Raw genomic sequence first — 17,497 nt, 5'->3', positions numbered from 1 at the left:
TATTATTACTTCAAGTCATATTTGTTTGGCCCGGTTAATTAGACGCAGCTGCCCAATTACGATTAATTCTTACGAGATTACTAAGCGAATGAGCCGACTTAGTTATTTTCTTTTAATCGATTAAATAGAGCGAGATCTTTTAATCCCATTTAAGTTAGAACACCCTAAGAGAACGGATTAATTTTTATTAATTATCCGGCTTCATGAAACGAGACTTAGCTTTTGTTTAAATCCGATAGCTTGGATTAACAATAGAAATTCCTTGATTATTATTTCAGAATAATAATTCATGCATATAGATCATGCATAATTAATTCTGTATTCTCATTATTTGAGGATTTTACTCGAGCAATATCTTATTTATATTCTCGTAATAAAGGTCAAGCACGAGATTAATAATCAGTCAAGGAGCTACTGTACCACAAAAAGTTTCTAACAGGTGGGCATTACTTTCATATATATCAAATGAGTTTAAATGTTACGTTCAAGCAAGTTATTTCATGACTAAATTAATTGAAGTTATTTCAAATATTGTCTTGCCATAAAATGTTTAAATTTCAGTATGATATCTATCTGATGTGACTTTAATCATGTAATCGAATTCGGGTCTTGAGCAGTTGATAGCTATCCTGCCAGGGCTAGTGTACACCAGTGACCGTGAGTCATCTAGCGGGTTGGCCGGTCAAGTGTCCGTGAGAGGTGGCCACCTCTCCGGCACACAGTTCCAGATATGATAGATTACAAGAGAACTTAGTCTGCAGACGAACTTTAAGAATCACAAATGAATTTAGTAAGCTTGGGCCTTTTAGCGAAAAACTCCCTTGCTGTACTGTTTAATTATGGCATGACAATTTACAGTTTTGAAGCATGTATTTTATACTTAGGCATACGTGCCCACTGAGTACTTTTGTACTCAAGCCCTGCATATATTTCTAAATGTGCAGGTTGAGCAGCTGCAGATGGTGATGAAGTGACGAGCGGGATTCTTTTGTCTTGTTATGTATTAATGAACTCTAGGGTTACATGTCTTCATACATGTAATCAGAATCATATTCCGCTGCGTACTCAGAATTTTTATGTTTATTTGGCTAAGTCAGAGATATCTGAACTTATTAGTTATTTGAGTCTATACGACTAAACTTCTGTTATATTATAAATATTCCTTTTGTTAAATTATAAAATGTGATTCTTCTTTGTTTAATTATCCCCTTTCTACCCCGCTTCTAATATCCCTCCATTAGTCACGGTTTCCCGGCTTAATTATCCTTAATTAGGACCGGTCGTGACAGATCAGGAAGGGCAATTCTGACTGAGTGGAGAATTCAAAACCAGGCCTTTAAGAGAGAGAGAGAGAGAGAGAGAGAGAGATTGTTCAGAATCACATAAGTTATTTTTTGGACTTGGTAAAAAAACATTGGATTGCATTTTTACTTAATGTCGACAAGTGACAACCAATGTAGGAACTAAGAAAAAGAGGAATAAGAACGTATTGGAAATTTTAGCATTTTTTTTATCTCATATTATATGATGGAAAATTGTGGGAAAATATTATCACACTAATTGGAGTGAAAAAAGATTGCCAGAAAAAAATAAAATGAGTCGTTATCAATTGGACGGAGAGAGTATTTTGGCGAAAGCATTTTGAAGGTTTTTGTATAAATGGTTTTTTTGTTTCGATAGGTTTTTTTAGAGGATCAAAACTTTCATTTTATTAAATCCCTTTATTTCTATATATCATCGCGTTATTTCTATTAAAAGGTCATAAGTTTTTCATCAATTACATTACACGTCATTCTTTTCTATTCATATGCCCTTATATCAATGTATGTATAAAATAAAATTAGAAATATACATTATATATTAATAAAATAGAACATAAACGTAATACAATAATGTCAATCGAGATAATTAAATTAAATCATGTTCTTCCACTCTTTAGAGGTTTTAACGAGATCTGACCCTTGTCTTCTTTGTTGTGCTTCCAAAGGTTTATATATATATATATATATATATATATATATATATATAGGGTTAGCTTATATTGAGATTTTAAATTTTTTGAGATTTTGAGATAAATGAACATATCAATAAATTCTTTGAACATAACCAATATAACTGATGAACATATGAATCTATTTAATTTATTTAAAAAACACGCCACTTGTAGGGATTGAACCCCAGACCAACGCGCGTTCATAAAAATTAATTGACAAGTTCATCAAAATGTACTTATATGTTCATTTATCTCAAAATCTCAAAATATATATAAATCTCAATTGAACCAATTCCTATATATATATATATATATATATATATATATATTGCAATAAATCTCAATTTATTTAGTTGATGGGAGTACGAACCCCCCATAAATACTTGTGGGGAAGAAAGTTAAAAGTAAATAAATATAAGAGTAATATATGTGTATGGATCTAGGTTCATAACCACGATAGGTAAAATTTACCTACAAATTAACTAGTATATATACTTCACGAGATTTGTACTTTTACCTTTTATCTTTATTAGTATTATATTTTAATATCACCAATATAATTGCTATGAATTAATACACGTACGTTTTAGCTTTTTCATTATTTTGTTGGTGTTCTATCAATATATAATCTCACTTTAAGTCCTCTTAAGATTTTGTTGTACAATTTCTTGAAATTGTTAGGACCATAACTTGCTTTAATTAAATTCAAAACTTTATAAAATATTTCATGTCTTGGAGCCTTCTTCGGGAAATTCTAATAGCTTTAAGGGCTCGCTTGCTATGCAGTATGGAATAATGTATGATATCTTTGAATGTGTTATTTATTAATTTACTATATATCAATATATATCATGTTTGTGATATTAATATCATGTGATACAGAATCAACAATATATGGATTGTAGATAACAAACTACATTAATTTATAAAGATGTTTGATTTTTTAAAGCAAACAACATATTAGGATGCCATAGGTATATATGTATCACCCTTATCATGTATAATAAATGAGCCCTAAATGATATAGTATGCCGTGTCGCGTCGAAATTTTAATATTTTTTTAGGGTTTTGTACAAAAATTAACAAATAATTATTGACCATTTTGCTATTATGGACGGGATAATTACATTTTACTATTTAAAAACATGTTTTGACAGGCTAAATCACATTTTTTATACATATAAAATCAGAAAAAAAAATACAAAATAGTACTACAATTTAATTACAATAATTCAAAAAATTGCCTGCATGATGACAGGGACTAGTGATCAAAGATTAATTATACAAGTTCAAATTATACCAACAAATTATGCTTTGAGTAGCATGGGTGCATTTATATAGTCTTGAAAAAAATTAAAAAAGAGTTATTGTGATATTAAGTTGGGAGACATAGATAAATCAGCAACTTTCTCTAAATTGTTTTGCTTGTAACAAGTTAGGAAACGATGCATAAATGCATTAATATTTGACAACTCATCTAAAACAAGGGGCTCCCCTCCATTAACTCGTACACATTCGTACTACAAAGTTGAAATCAATTTTTAGACCAACACTCAATTAATTACATTAGTCACCCCCCTTCAGTCATTTTTATTTATTTATTTTTGTAGGATTATTGTTAAATTATAGTCCAATTTTTGACAACATGGAAACTTTTAACCAAAAATAAAAAGTATTATAAATATAATCTATATTTATCTCTATTTTTTCACTTAATATGTCGGGTCACAATTTTGGTTCAACTTAAGAGAGTTTTCGTTGGTTTTTCAGCATTTAAAGAAAAAAAATCGATTGTTTGTAGGCATTTCATTGGTTTTGATGTCTGTTTCTTGAAGATCACACGTTAATTGGTCGAAAATTTTTACTTGTGTTGTGTGCGTGTCTTGGCCAAGTGTAACGTGGTTAATACTTGAGGTCAAACGTCTCAATTTGAATCCATTGTCACATAATGTTTAAAAATATTTGTTTCTCCTGCTAGAAAAGATGAACTTGGACTATTAAATAAACAACATATACAAATACAATTTATACTATTTTAAGTTCACATTTTTGAGCTATAATTTAAGAATAATTCTTTTTTTTATTGACAAAAACCGGTGTGGGACAAACCCTAGACTTCTCTTTCTCTTTTTTCTTTGACAGAAAAATCAAATATGACGTTCGACTTGAATTTAAAATTATCGGCCTTAAACATTAACAACACTACTACTGAATCAACACAGGCACGCAGACTTCTCTCTTAAGACAAGAGTTTTCACCGCTTGAATGTTCCCGAACAAATAAAAAGTCACCCCTCCATCAAACTCCAAACTATAAAACCAAACACACTACTAACCAACCAACCCCATCACCCCCACCCCCAAATGGAAACCCCCACAACCCTCCTCCTCCTCCTCTTCCTCTCTCTCCTCCTCACACTCACCTTCCTCCTCAAGCGCAAGCACTCCACCACCTGCTACATGCTCAACTACGAGTGCTACAAACCCTCCGACCACCTCAAACTCGACACCGAGGCCTCCTGCCGCGTCGTCCTCCGCAACACGAACCTCGGGTGGGAGCAATACAAGTTCCTCCTCAAAACCATCGTCAGCTCCGGCCTCGGCGAGGAGACCCACAGCCCCGCCAACGTCGTCGCCGGCCGAGAAGCCGACCCGTCCCTCCCCGACTCCCTCCAAGAGCTCGACCACATCTTCTTCCAAACCCTAGACAACCTCTTCGCCAAATCCCGAGTCTCGCCGCGGGAGATCGACATCCTCGTCGTCAACGTCTCGCTGCTCTCGCCGGCTCCCTCTCTATCGTCTCGAATCATCAACCGCTACGGAATGCGCTCCGACGTCAAGGCCTTCAACCTCTCCGGCATGGGCTGCAGCGCCAGCCTCGTCGCCGTCGACCTCGTCCGTCAGCTCTTCAAGACGTATCGGAATAGGCTCGCCGTCGTCGTCAGCACCGAGTCCCTCGGCCCCAACTGGTACGACGTCTGTCTCCTTAATTGATAGTAAATTCACAAACTATTAGTATATATATATATATTTTTTTTTTTTCATATTTTATAACGTTGGTGAATAATTAAATACATACATGAATTTTGATGAATTTTGAAAATATTACGAAATTAAGATTTTGATTAAATTTTTACAAAATTTTAGATGTGACATCGCTGTGTATAGAAATACGTCTATTGGATTGGTCTAGTTAGAAAACTCGAACCGTGCTTAATCGAGAAAAAAAAAAAGTCAAATTAGAGTAATTGTACCTAGATATAAGATATTCACATCAAATTTATGTCGTCGTTATTAGGGGAAGTGGCAAATTATTGTCATCGTTACTAGCTGAAGAGGCGTAGACACATCCAACCAGGGGCGTAGCCGGGGGGCTGAAGCCCCCTCCCAAATTTTGAGAATCAAGTACATTTCCTATGGCATGGTTTGACACCACTCTTATTCCGATGTAGCCACTATTATGATCATAGAAACATGTGTTTTGCAGGCTCTTGAGATAACAATATCTTGACACCATCATATTGAAATGCACCTATTTGATATACCTGAGATCTCGAGAAAGGACCTTTAACAACACCTCTGTGCATCAATGAGGACCATAAACCTAACTTGGCCACTTCCTTTTGCCTTGAGTTTATTTTTTATCTGCAAAATCTTGGTTAACTAGTACTTTTTGGCTTCCAAAGACCAATATTTGAACGAAAGTAAGTTTATAATTTGATACCCAGAAGCAAGATTTAATTTCATTAACAAACTGAGAAAATAAACTGCATTAATTTGTTATACTATCAATGGTTATATATATGAGGGGTTTGATGTGGATGCTAAAAGCATACTTGATTATGTCCCTTTCTCTAACTGTTCTGATATTTAAGCACTTTTTACTTTTTGCTTGTGGGAAATTGGACAAAATTCTATTAATGTTAATTATTCTAGGTGATTTACTTAGGCCAATCTGGTGATTTATGGTGCATTTTCATTTTGCTGTTATGGGCATTTGTCCCTTTAAAGTCATATCCAATTTTCAGAAAATTAAGAGGTTATCTCCCATAATACTTCTTCGGAAGAATTCGGTTAATGAAATTTATGAGTTTCTTTTCTTATATAAATAGATTCAATTAATATTGTATTGACCAAATAAATTAAACACGAGTTAATATAGTTGGGATATGTGTTAAGTTAATGACTAATAGTATATAATAAACACACATTTTTTTAACTACTCATCATTTTCAACTTGTAGAGTCTCAAGGCAATCTATAGAATTTTTTTCTACAATTGTGAAATATCATTTTCGTATAAAATAAATACATATAAAAATAAAATATAAACAAATAAAAAATATGTTTTAGTAAAATGTAATAATTCACATCAATTACTCAATAAAATTCTGAATTTAAGAATGTAAATATTCAATATTTATACAAAGTGTAATGATAATTATAGTTATTAAATAAATTTAAAAAATTATTCGATAATAAAAATTTTCAGTAAACATATGTTATTCATCATAATAAATAAAAAACTATAAATTTTGAATGAAGAGAAATAAAATAAAATATTTTAAATTTTCATAACGTATTCATTTTAAATTCATTTTTGATGATTTTTGTACAAAATTAAATTTATGATACATATTGATTATTTTTTCATGATCAAATTTGATGACATTTAGAAAATAATTACAATATAAAAAGGTAAAAAGAAAAAATATTTAAAATTTTAATGGAAGAAACCTCCAACCCTCGATCTATCAGAATCGACCCCTCGCATCCCTAAATCATCAACACTTTTACCATCAACCTCAAAAACTCCTCACTGGGAATCATTAATTATCCTAAGAATTACTATATTTTTCCTCAAAATATTGCACTCCACACTTAATTGCATAATTGCATTCTCCATGAAATTTATTGTACTCTATCCAAAAAAAAGTGAAATTTTTGCTCCGCATGAAATTCAAACTTAGGTGATGCACTTATGCTGCATATTCACTGTAAGTATTTACGATCGAATAAATAATTGTTTGAGTTATATTTGAGTATTTGGTCATCAAATAATTATAATTGGATTTAAATCGAAAGAAAATTATACATAGTGCCAACTAAGTTGAGAGTTTTACCACTTAGTTGAGTTATATTCTAATTATGTCGACTTATATTCTACCACTTTCTGAAACAAATTAATTTGTTAATTTGCTGTAATTCGTTAATGTAATTTGTTTGTAAGATTTATTCGTAGCTGTCAAAGCGATTAGAATTGGGTGGAAATTTTCAGTAGTAAAGGCTGAATTTTTACTGAAATGATTTGGTTGTATTATGTTGATTTCATAAAAATACCCAAAAAGAGGATTAGTGATGAATTGGGCCTGGGGAGTTCAATTAAAGTAATTACCTAATTAATTCAGCGTATTAATTACTTCGAAAAGTTTTCATCTTTGGCGTGTTAATAATTTCGACGTCTAAACATATTTTTTGCTTTCTTCAAACTTTCTGATCATGAAAAGAGCTTTCTCTCAAATTGTTAAATTAATTATAGCTGTCTTCATATTCTTCGATTAAATATATAACTCTATTATGACCTGTGATTGAATTCTGGAGGGGGTAAATTTTTTACCACATTTGTAAATTTTATTGATTTATTTATTCTCATTGGATTCCAATCTTATAGAAATAATATTTACCTTAACTTTAATACCTCAACAAAAATTCGATAATTACAAGAAAATTTTCACATAAGAGGATTTATTTACAATGTGATCCGAATGAATATATAATTTTGTGTAAAGTCAAGTTACACGAATTTTGATTACACGTAAATTTCATGTAACCCGTGTAAATGTGTAAAAGCATATTAATATGGACATAATTTTCTTTTAAGGTCCATTTACTTTGATAGAAAATAGGAGAAAATTTTATATTTTCATCATTTTCCTATCATTTAATTTTCACATATTTACTATGATAGAAATTTTTCTCTTGGTAGGGTGGAAATTTTCTCAGCTTTTTCTCACTCATTTTTTCTCCAATATTGGGTAATGGTATGAAAATATTTTCCAACATTGTCTCATCTTTTCATCTTTAGTAAATAAGTAAACATATGATAGAAAAGAAAAAAAAAATAGTACTCCCTCCGTCTACCAAAGAACTTCCTATCTTTCTTTTTTGGGACGTCCACAAAAAAACTTCATACCTATTTTTTAACTATACCCCACCACTTATAATTACTTACTTTTCACTTTTTCACAACTCTCAATATTAAATATAATTTCCCGCTGAAAATTTTACAATTAAAATAAACACATCCTTATTATATAGGAAATGTTAGAATTCATTATTGTCTTTTATACTCCCTCCGTCCCATTTAACATGGCCCCTTTAGTCTTAGTGTCGTGTCCATGTTAAATGGGACGGAATGAGTAATATTATAATCATTCTTTATTTGAGAATTGCCAGAGTTTGCTGCACTTCTCAAGTTCTCATAGATTTCGAAGACTTGGTCCAACTACAAAATTGATCCTAAAATCAATTTCTTTAGTTTAGCCTTCTGCTTTATTCAATTAAAATCTATTTTATGCTAGTGCCTGTCGTCTCCATTAATATACTACTCCCTCCGTCCCACTAAAGTTGGCTACATTTCCATTTTGTGCGTCCCACTAAAGTTGGCCACTTTCCTAAAATAGAAATATTTATCACATTCTATCTCCTACTTTATCATATTCTCTCTCCTACTTTATCACATTCTCTCTCCTACTTTATCACTTTATTACCTTCTCTCTCATACTTTATCACATCCTCTCTCCTACTTTATCACTTTATTACCTTCTCTCTCTCACTTTATCACCTTCTATTTCTTACTTTATTACTTTTATACTTTATTAACTACACACTTAAAATACTAATCTACAACTTCTTAATTCCCGTGCCGAAACGAATGTAGCCAACTTTAATGGGACGGAGGGAGTATAATAGTAGTATCATTCAAAATCTTAATTTCCACAAGTCTACTTTTCCTTTGCTGATAGTCACACACCACTCACTATTCACACGTCTACTTTTGCACTCCACCTCCACTTTATTAAAGACCCACTCATGTGGTTTATAATATCTTATGTATGGATGTTAATTCAGTCCGTAACTCGTGAATTGATCCGATTAACTCGTTGATCCGAAAGGGTTAGAGATGAAAATTTTTAATTCGATTGGCCTGTAACCAAATAGTCCGGCACCCGATAGGATCGACCCGAAATTAACCCGAAATCCTATAGAACTGACCCGAAAAAATGTGTTCGCTTGATTATATGAAAATTTTCTCATTATTTGATTTTCAACTTCATTACTTTGCTTATGAAAATTAGTATAATAAGATATTTAAAAAAACAAATTGTGAAATGTATTTTAATTCAATATTAGAAAGTAATACTCATCATCAGTATTTTTAATCCAATATTTAACATAAAATATTTAGTTGTAAAAATTAAAAAATGATACGTATTTGATAACAACATTGCATTTTATATCTCTAAGACTTGCATATTATATCTCTAAACTTGCATTTATATCTTGATGTTGAAATATTATTTATTTATGCATTTATTTATTACAAATGTAATATTATCAAAAGAAATATGTTAGTTAATTTTTTTAAAATAAAATTTTGAGCTAGATTAACCTGATGGGATAGCCCGAAACAAGAACATTTAGGGTTAAGGTTAAAAATTTCTAAAAATCTTCAATATGATTAGCCCGCACCCAAATAACCCGTAATCCGATAGGGCTAGCCCGAAACCCGGTGAGTTGGCTCGATTGACATTCCTAATCTTATTAATTCATCAATTTAAAATTCTCAACAAAAATAAAACTAGTTTTTGACCATCAAATTTTGGTACAAATCAACAATACTAATTGAAATTGACATTGAGTTCGATTGGTGGAATAATAATTTTTTTAAAAAATGTTGCGTAATATTTTCTCAAGAAAAGAAAAACGAAAACAGATTCTAATATTTCCATTACATGAAATTTCATCAGTTTTCTTATTTGCCCAAATCACACTCCAATATTGAGAGCATAAAGAAGACTAGGCCAATTAATTTAATTCCTAAATTGAAAACTTACATTTTGGGGCGAGACAAAATAGTGACTTACGCTGACTTCAAAAAATGTGGAAAATTTACATTTTTGGGGATATGAGCAGTAACAATATCATTAGACTTTTTGGGGACAATTTTTATCATACAAGGCGTTTACTTTACATGATTAGATATTTTTTATCTTTAAAATAGGATTGCTCCAATTCCACTCTTATAATGAGATAATAATAAAATAAAATTAGCTTAAATGGTAAAAATAAAGATATATAGCTATGATTACTGCGGTGGACTCTTATTAATTTATTTATTTTTAATTATTATTATTTCTCTCACTCTCTCACTCTTTCTATTCTTGACTAAGTTTGCATCGATCTAAATAGAATTGTTTACAATTTAGCCCATATGACAAGATATATTCACTTTCATATAATTAGATAAAGCACATCACTAAAAATAATGGCCTAATATATATATGTCAATGTGAGCCTTATGGGCCGAGCCGACATGGTTTGGTCAGAGATCAGCCCAACTTTTGATTCAGACGTATATAAGGTTAGAATTGATTCATAATTCCTATACAAGGGTATTGTCTTATTGAATATATATTTAGACATAGGGAATGCTCAAATAAATGCACGAGATTGTGTGTATTGGTTTGGGATTCTCTTAGATTTTTTTGGATTTTAAATATATATTCAGACTGTCTTTCTTTTTCTCTATACATTTAACATTCTCTATCGATATATTCCCTATATAAATATATATTTTCTTTTTTCTGAGAATTACAAGAGGTATTTATTACATAATCAAATAAGTAACTCGCACGCACACGGTCCCCTACTTTTGCAGATGGTCACACACCACATACTATTCACACGCATACATACACTCATATTCTTCACATATTTCTTTTTGGAGTTGAAAATTACCTTTAAAGTGAAGAGATGATACTTGCTCCAGTAAATTTTAATCTTTGTTTCTTACTTTTTCTTCATTTTAATTGTTTCTCTCTTTCTCTTTTATCTTTTTGAATTAGGTCGACTTATATACTACCACTTTCTGAAACAAATTAATTTGTTAATTTGTTGTAATTCATTAGTTTAGTTTGCTCTGTGAGACTTCTGTCGTGCTTAATTAGATATATTGTAATTACAATTCGGTAATAATTTATGTAGTAAAGGCTGAATTTTTCCTGAATTTAAGTTGGTTGTATTACTAGACCAAATATTCAAACAAATACAATTCAATATCTACATGCGGTTGATGAGATAGAATCTTTTGGTGCATCAGTTTTGCTGCTTGAACTAGGCCTCTTAACATAAATTATTCTGGTTGTGTCACATTGATTGAAACATCTACTATCGAATACATTTTTAGAAATATTGATGCTTTAATGCATTTCGTGATTGATATAATTATAGTTCCGAAGGTTCAATATAAGTTATAATGTTAACTTTAATTTAAACTGATAGGGAAATAATGAAATTTGTTTTTTTCTAAATAATGAAAAAAAATAAAAATAAAGAAGAATTAAAAATGATAAAAAAATTTGGAAAACAGTTTGTCTAATTTATATCTTCAAAGTTCGTATAGTCTCTCAAGTAATATCAAATATATTTAATAAATTATTCTCGAAATTGTCTCGATAATAAATGAATTTCACCCACATTTAATTTAGTCTATCGACTCTAGTGCCGGTCGCCTATGAAATTTTTAGATGGGCATGTGGAGACCATTAATACAATTAATATTATTGACTATCACGCAATCATACACTTTAAAAAGTAATAAAAAAATATATATTTCCCTTTCAATCAATTTCAGAGAATTATCTCATTCAAGAAAATAATACAAGGCGCAATTTTTCATAAGGAAAATATACAGTTGTTTTGCCATTATAATGATCAAAACGTCCATTAAATTAAAATTCAAGAGATTTGATGTGTTAAATTGTGAACCCATTTCAATTAAGCTAACATTATCTTCAACTTGAATAATATTGATTCTCCATTCAAATTAGTACGTACATTGAAATTAAATGATATATTTAAATAAATAAATATTTTCGTATATAGAATTTTTTTTAATGAAAAGAGGGAAAACAAAATATTTTAAATTTTAAATTTTTCATAACCTATTTGTTTTAAAATTGATTAGAGAAGCTTCCCTCATATTTCCACAAAAATGTGCGTGGAAAATTTGCATTCCAGTTGACTTAGACTTGACTTGTAAATAGACTCTGCTACAATTATTTTAGATTTGAATATAAATGTCAATTGGTAGGCTTTTTGTTTTCTCACACAATTAGCACTCACAATATGGATACATTTTCCACATTTTTCCTTCTTTCGCTACTCTTATTGTTTTCATGTCTTAGCCTCTCAGTTGCACAGAACATAACTCAAATCAAAAGTGATGAATCCATACTTCTTGCTTTAAAATCCCACATCACTTCAGATCCTCACAATATGTTGAAAAATAATTGGAGCAGTGGAACCTCGTTTTGCACGTGGATAGGAGTTACTTGTGATTCACGTCGTAGCAGGGTGACTAAATTAGATATCTCTTATATGCAACTCGAAGGAAGCATTCCACAGGAAATTGGAAATCTTTCTTCACTCGTTTATCTTGATATGAGTAGAAACTCTTTTCATGGTTGTATTCTTCATCCATTTTTAAATTTGTAGTTAGTAGAATCTATTTATTTATATGGTAATCCTATCAGGTCGGCTACCAAAGGACATTTGCATGCACAACAATCTTCAAAGACTCAAACTACTTGACTTGTCGTCTAACAAATTGCAAGGAGATATACCATCGAGTTTGTACCAATGTCCACAACTTGAGAGTATTGGCTTGTCAAGCAACAACTTTAGTGGATATGTGCCTGCACAAATTTGGAATATCACACTGCTTAAGGTATTAGACCTTAGTTCCAACAATTTGAGAGGTATGATCTTATCTCTATACTGAGAATTTAACAAGTTTGATACCTTACTATTTCATTTCTATTGATAATCCAGAAATTGGTTGATAATGTCATTCGGTTTAAACGTAATGATATTCTGCAGTTCCTCGGTAACATGATGTATATATAGCTAAGCAATTTATTTATTCTTTTCTCATTTTACTTTCAACTTTATTAATACTAATTCTTTATTCAGATGCTCAATCTAACAATAAAATCGGGCATACACCTAAATCTAGATTTGGTATATTATAGTCTCCAACTATAAAAAACTAGTGAGTATTTTGACGTGGAATTATTTTAAATTGTAATTTAAATTAAGTTATAGTATTATTTTCCGTAATGCTATTATCTAAGCTGATTTGTGAGATTATATCGTCTGGAGTTTGTAAAATTTAGTCACAATACACTTAACAAAATTCTTAAAATTTGTGCCGAAGCTATTTAGGTATATATATTTTTTTGCGTACGGAGGGTGTATTTTATAGCATAATACTTTATCAGGCCGTCTACCAAAAGACATTTGCTCGCATAACAACCTTCAAAGACTCAAACTACTTAGCCTGTGGGCGAACAAATTGGAGGGAGAAATACCATTGAGTTTGGGTCAATGTACACAACTTGAGAGTATTTACTTGTCAGCTAACAACTTTGGTGGAAATGTCCCTCGAGAAATAGGGAACATCACACAGCTTAAGGAATTATACCTTGATAGAAACAACTTGAAAGGTATGGTCTTATCTTTATACTAATAATTTAACTGATAATCTCGAAATCAATTGATGATATATAACGTCATTCAATTTCATGCTTTGTTTTCAAGCTTTGCATTGTTTTCTCTTCGAGTTTATTTCTCTTCGCCGACAGTCACCAAATTTTCTTTGGATTAACATATTGGCCAACAATCACTTTAACTCATTCACTTTATATCAGGCCGCCTACCAAAAGACATTTACTCGCATAACAACCTTCAAATACTCAAAGTACTTAGCCTGTGGTCGAACATATTGGAGGGAGATATACCATTGAGTTTGGGTCAATGTACACAACTTGAGAGTATTTACTTGTCATCCAACAACTTCGGTGGAAATGTCCCTCGAGAAATTGGGAACATCACACAGCTTAAGGAATTAGACCTTAGTTGGAACAATTTGAAAGGTATGCTCTTGTCTTTATACTAATAATTTAACTTAAATAGAAAAAATATTAATTTATTTAAATTATTTTTTAAAATAAAAATAAATTATATTCTCTACATTGTAGTTTTTTTATAATTTTTTGCAACTTTTTTAGTTTTATTAAAAATAAATTAAAAATAAAAGATGCAAAAAAATAACTACAATATAGATAATATAATAAAACGACTAAATTCAATTAAATTAATTGAAATTTTTTCTATTCAACTAAATTGTGGGTGACCAAAATATGGCTACATAGATTTATTGAATCTAATAACCATTATAGGTTCAACAAGTTTTGAAATATCACAAGAGATACATACATGCATTCATTTATTTTCATATAGTTGGACAATGTTAATTTACATTTCATAATTGATAAGATGTATGGATATATTTTTTTTTTCATTATTTGAATTTTTTTAGTCCCACCCTTGTAATGGGATATTAACTCACGTAATAGTATTTATGAAGGTCTTGAGATATCCTAAAATCTTACTTATGTTATTTTTATTTATCTAAGATTATCGTAAACAATAATTATCAATACACCTTTTGTTTATATCCACAACTTCCCCCATTGACGTTCACATTTTATTTCTCCGAGTTTATTTCTCTTCGCCGACCGTCACCAAATTTTCTTTGGATTAAAATATTGGCCAACAACCACTTTAGTTCGTTCTTCGCGTAGTAATTATATAATATTTATCCTCACTTTCATATAATTAGGAAAAGAACACCACTAACTAATTTTCTCCAATATTTATGATTTTGGAGTTCATACTATTTGTAACATATCATTATACCTGATTCAAATCGAGCTTTCATGATTTAACACAATTTTACAGGTGGTATTCCGAAAGAGATCGGTAATCTTAATAATCTAGAGATATTAGAGATGAGTTACAACAATCTTAGTGGACCATTTCCAAGACAAATTTTGAACATCACAAGTCTCCGTCAACTAGACCTCAGCAACGCCTCTTTAAATGGTATGTCTGCACTACTCTTTAAGCCAAAACTTTAGTGAAAGAGTTTGGTATATCGTAACTAATCATGAGAATTGGAAAAAATATGTGATACACATTTAGTCTTATGTTTAAGTCAAAGTCTATTGCCCGTCGTGTAAGAGATGATTATATTTCCCTCTCATTCGATTTTTGAAAATTATTGCGTCCAAGAAAAATAATTGAAAGCAATTTTCCATATAGAAGATGCCATTAATTTTTTTATAGTTAAGAAATTTAATTATTCATTTGTCATTCCATGAGCCTAAGAGACCCGATTACTTATTGCAAGTTATAGCACCAAAAATCGAACATACCAGCTTCAAAAGAGGTGAAATAATAATAATCTTTTTAAAAACTTGCGTAATATATTTTCCCGATAAAAGAAAAAGGAAAACAGACTCTAATATTTTGAAAAATAATTGGAGCAGTGGAATCTCTTTTTCACATGAGACTTGAAGGCAGCATCCCACTTGAAAATGGAAATCTTTCTTCGCTCGTCTATACTAGGAATTTAACTAGTTTCATACCTTACTATTTCATTTCTATTGATTATTCAGAAATAGGTTGATAAAATCATTTGGTTTAAACGTAGATTTTTGGGAAAATGGCAAAACTACGGCTCTTGCCTCTAATGATATTTTTCGGTTCCTCGGTAACGTGATGTATATATAGCTAAGCAATTTAATTATTCTTTTCTCATTTTACTTTCAACTTTATTAATACCAATTCTTTATTCAGATGTCCAGTCTAACAATAAAACCGATCATACACCGAAATCTAGATTTGATGTATTATAGTCTCCAAATATAAAAAAACTAGTGAGTATTTCGACGGGAAATTATTTGAAATTGTAATTTAAATTAAATTATAGTATTATACACATAACAAAAACTTAACAAAATTCTTAAAATTCGTGCTGAAGCTATTAAGGCATATATATTTTGCGTACGGAAGATGTATTTTATCGATAATACTTTATCAGGCTGCTTACCAAAAGACATTTGCTCGCATAACAACCTTCAAAGACTCAAACTACTTAGCCTGTGGTTGAACAAATTGGAGGGAGATATACCATTGAGTTTGGGTCAATGTACACAACTTGAGAGTATTGACTTGTCACACAACAACTTTGGTGGAAATGTCCCTCGAGAAATTTGGAACATCACACAGCTTAAGGAATTACGCCTTAGTTGGAACAATTTGAAAGGTATGCTCTTGTCTTTATACTAATAATTTAACTTAAATAGAAAAAATATTAATTTATTTAACTTATTTTTTAAAATAAAAATAAAATTTAGTTATTTTATTATATTCTCTACATTGTAGTTTTATTAATGTTATGGGAAAGTATAAAAAGAAATCTAACATTGTGAGAGATGATGTAGTCAATGCAGGTGAGCACTAACAATATCATTAGACGTTAACTATTTTTCTACTAATACTTATGATTTTGGAGCTCATACTATTTGTAACATATCTATATGCCTGATTCAGATCGAGCTTTAATGATTTAACACAATTTCACAGGTGGTATTTCAAAAGAGATTGTTTATCTTAATAATTTAGAGATATTAGACATGAGTGGCAACAATCTTAGTGGACCATTTCCAAGACAAATTTTGAACATCACAAGTCTCCGTCAACTATACCTCAGCAACGCCTCTTTAAATGGTATGTCTGCACTACTCTTTAAGCCAAAACTTTAGTGAAAGAGTTTGGTATATCGTAACTAACCATGAGAATTGGAAATAATATGTTATACACATTTAGTCTTATGTTATACACATTTAGTCTTATGCATGTCATTGGGCTCCCCAATAATTTGTCTATAGTTAAGAAATTTAATTATTCTTTTTTCATTCCATGAGCCTGAGAGATCCGATTACTTATTGCAAGATATAGCACCGAAAATAGAACATACCAGCTTCAAAAGAGGTGAAAGAGTAATTTTTTTGGGAATTTATACTGAGAGGTATATATGTTCTTATCTCTATACTGAGAATTTAAATAGATTGATACCTTACTATTTCATTTCTACTGATAATCCAAAAATTGGTTGATAATATCATTCAGTTTAAACGTAGATTTTTGGGAAAATGGCAAAACTACGGCTCTTGCCTCTAATGATGTTCTCCAGTTCCTCAGTAACATGATGTATATATAGCTAAGCAATTTAATTATTCTTTTCTCATTTTACTTTCAACTTTATTAATACTGATTCTTTATTCAGATGCTCAATCTAACAATAAAACCGGGCA

General features: G+C 30.6%; 2 protein-coding genes across 2 annotated transcripts; both read left to right on the top strand.

The window, feature by feature from the left end:
• The first annotated feature begins 4,356 nt into the window (after nucleotides 1-4,356).
• LOC131002565 (3-ketoacyl-CoA synthase 19-like) lies at nucleotides 4,357-4,986 on the top strand. The gene has a single exon (XM_057929034.1). The coding sequence runs from the start codon at nucleotides 4,357-4,359 to the stop codon at nucleotides 4,984-4,986; it is 630 nt and encodes a 209-aa protein (XP_057785017.1).
• A 7,368-nt stretch (nucleotides 4,987-12,354) lies between these two features.
• Nucleotides 12,355-17,045, top strand: LOC131002511 (probable LRR receptor-like serine/threonine-protein kinase At3g47570). Its single transcript, XM_057928987.1, has 7 exons — nucleotides 12,355-12,738; nucleotides 12,809-13,033; nucleotides 13,556-13,780; nucleotides 13,985-14,209; nucleotides 15,078-15,221; nucleotides 16,222-16,446; nucleotides 16,767-17,045. Exons 1-7 carry the CDS (start codon nucleotides 12,402-12,404, stop codon nucleotides 16,943-16,945), a joined length of 1,560 nt encoding a protein of 519 aa, XP_057784970.1. The 5' UTR covers nucleotides 12,355-12,401; the 3' UTR covers nucleotides 16,946-17,045.
• The last annotated feature ends 452 nt before the right edge of the window (nucleotides 17,046-17,497 follow it).

This window comes from Salvia miltiorrhiza, unplaced genomic scaffold (assembly GCF_028751815.1).
Source record: "Salvia miltiorrhiza cultivar Shanhuang (shh) unplaced genomic scaffold, IMPLAD_Smil_shh fragScaff_scaffold_143_1, whole genome shotgun sequence".
Lineage (NCBI taxonomy): Eukaryota > Viridiplantae > Streptophyta > Magnoliopsida > Lamiales > Lamiaceae > Salvia > Salvia miltiorrhiza.
This window is presented reverse-complemented; position numbering and strand designations above follow the sequence as displayed.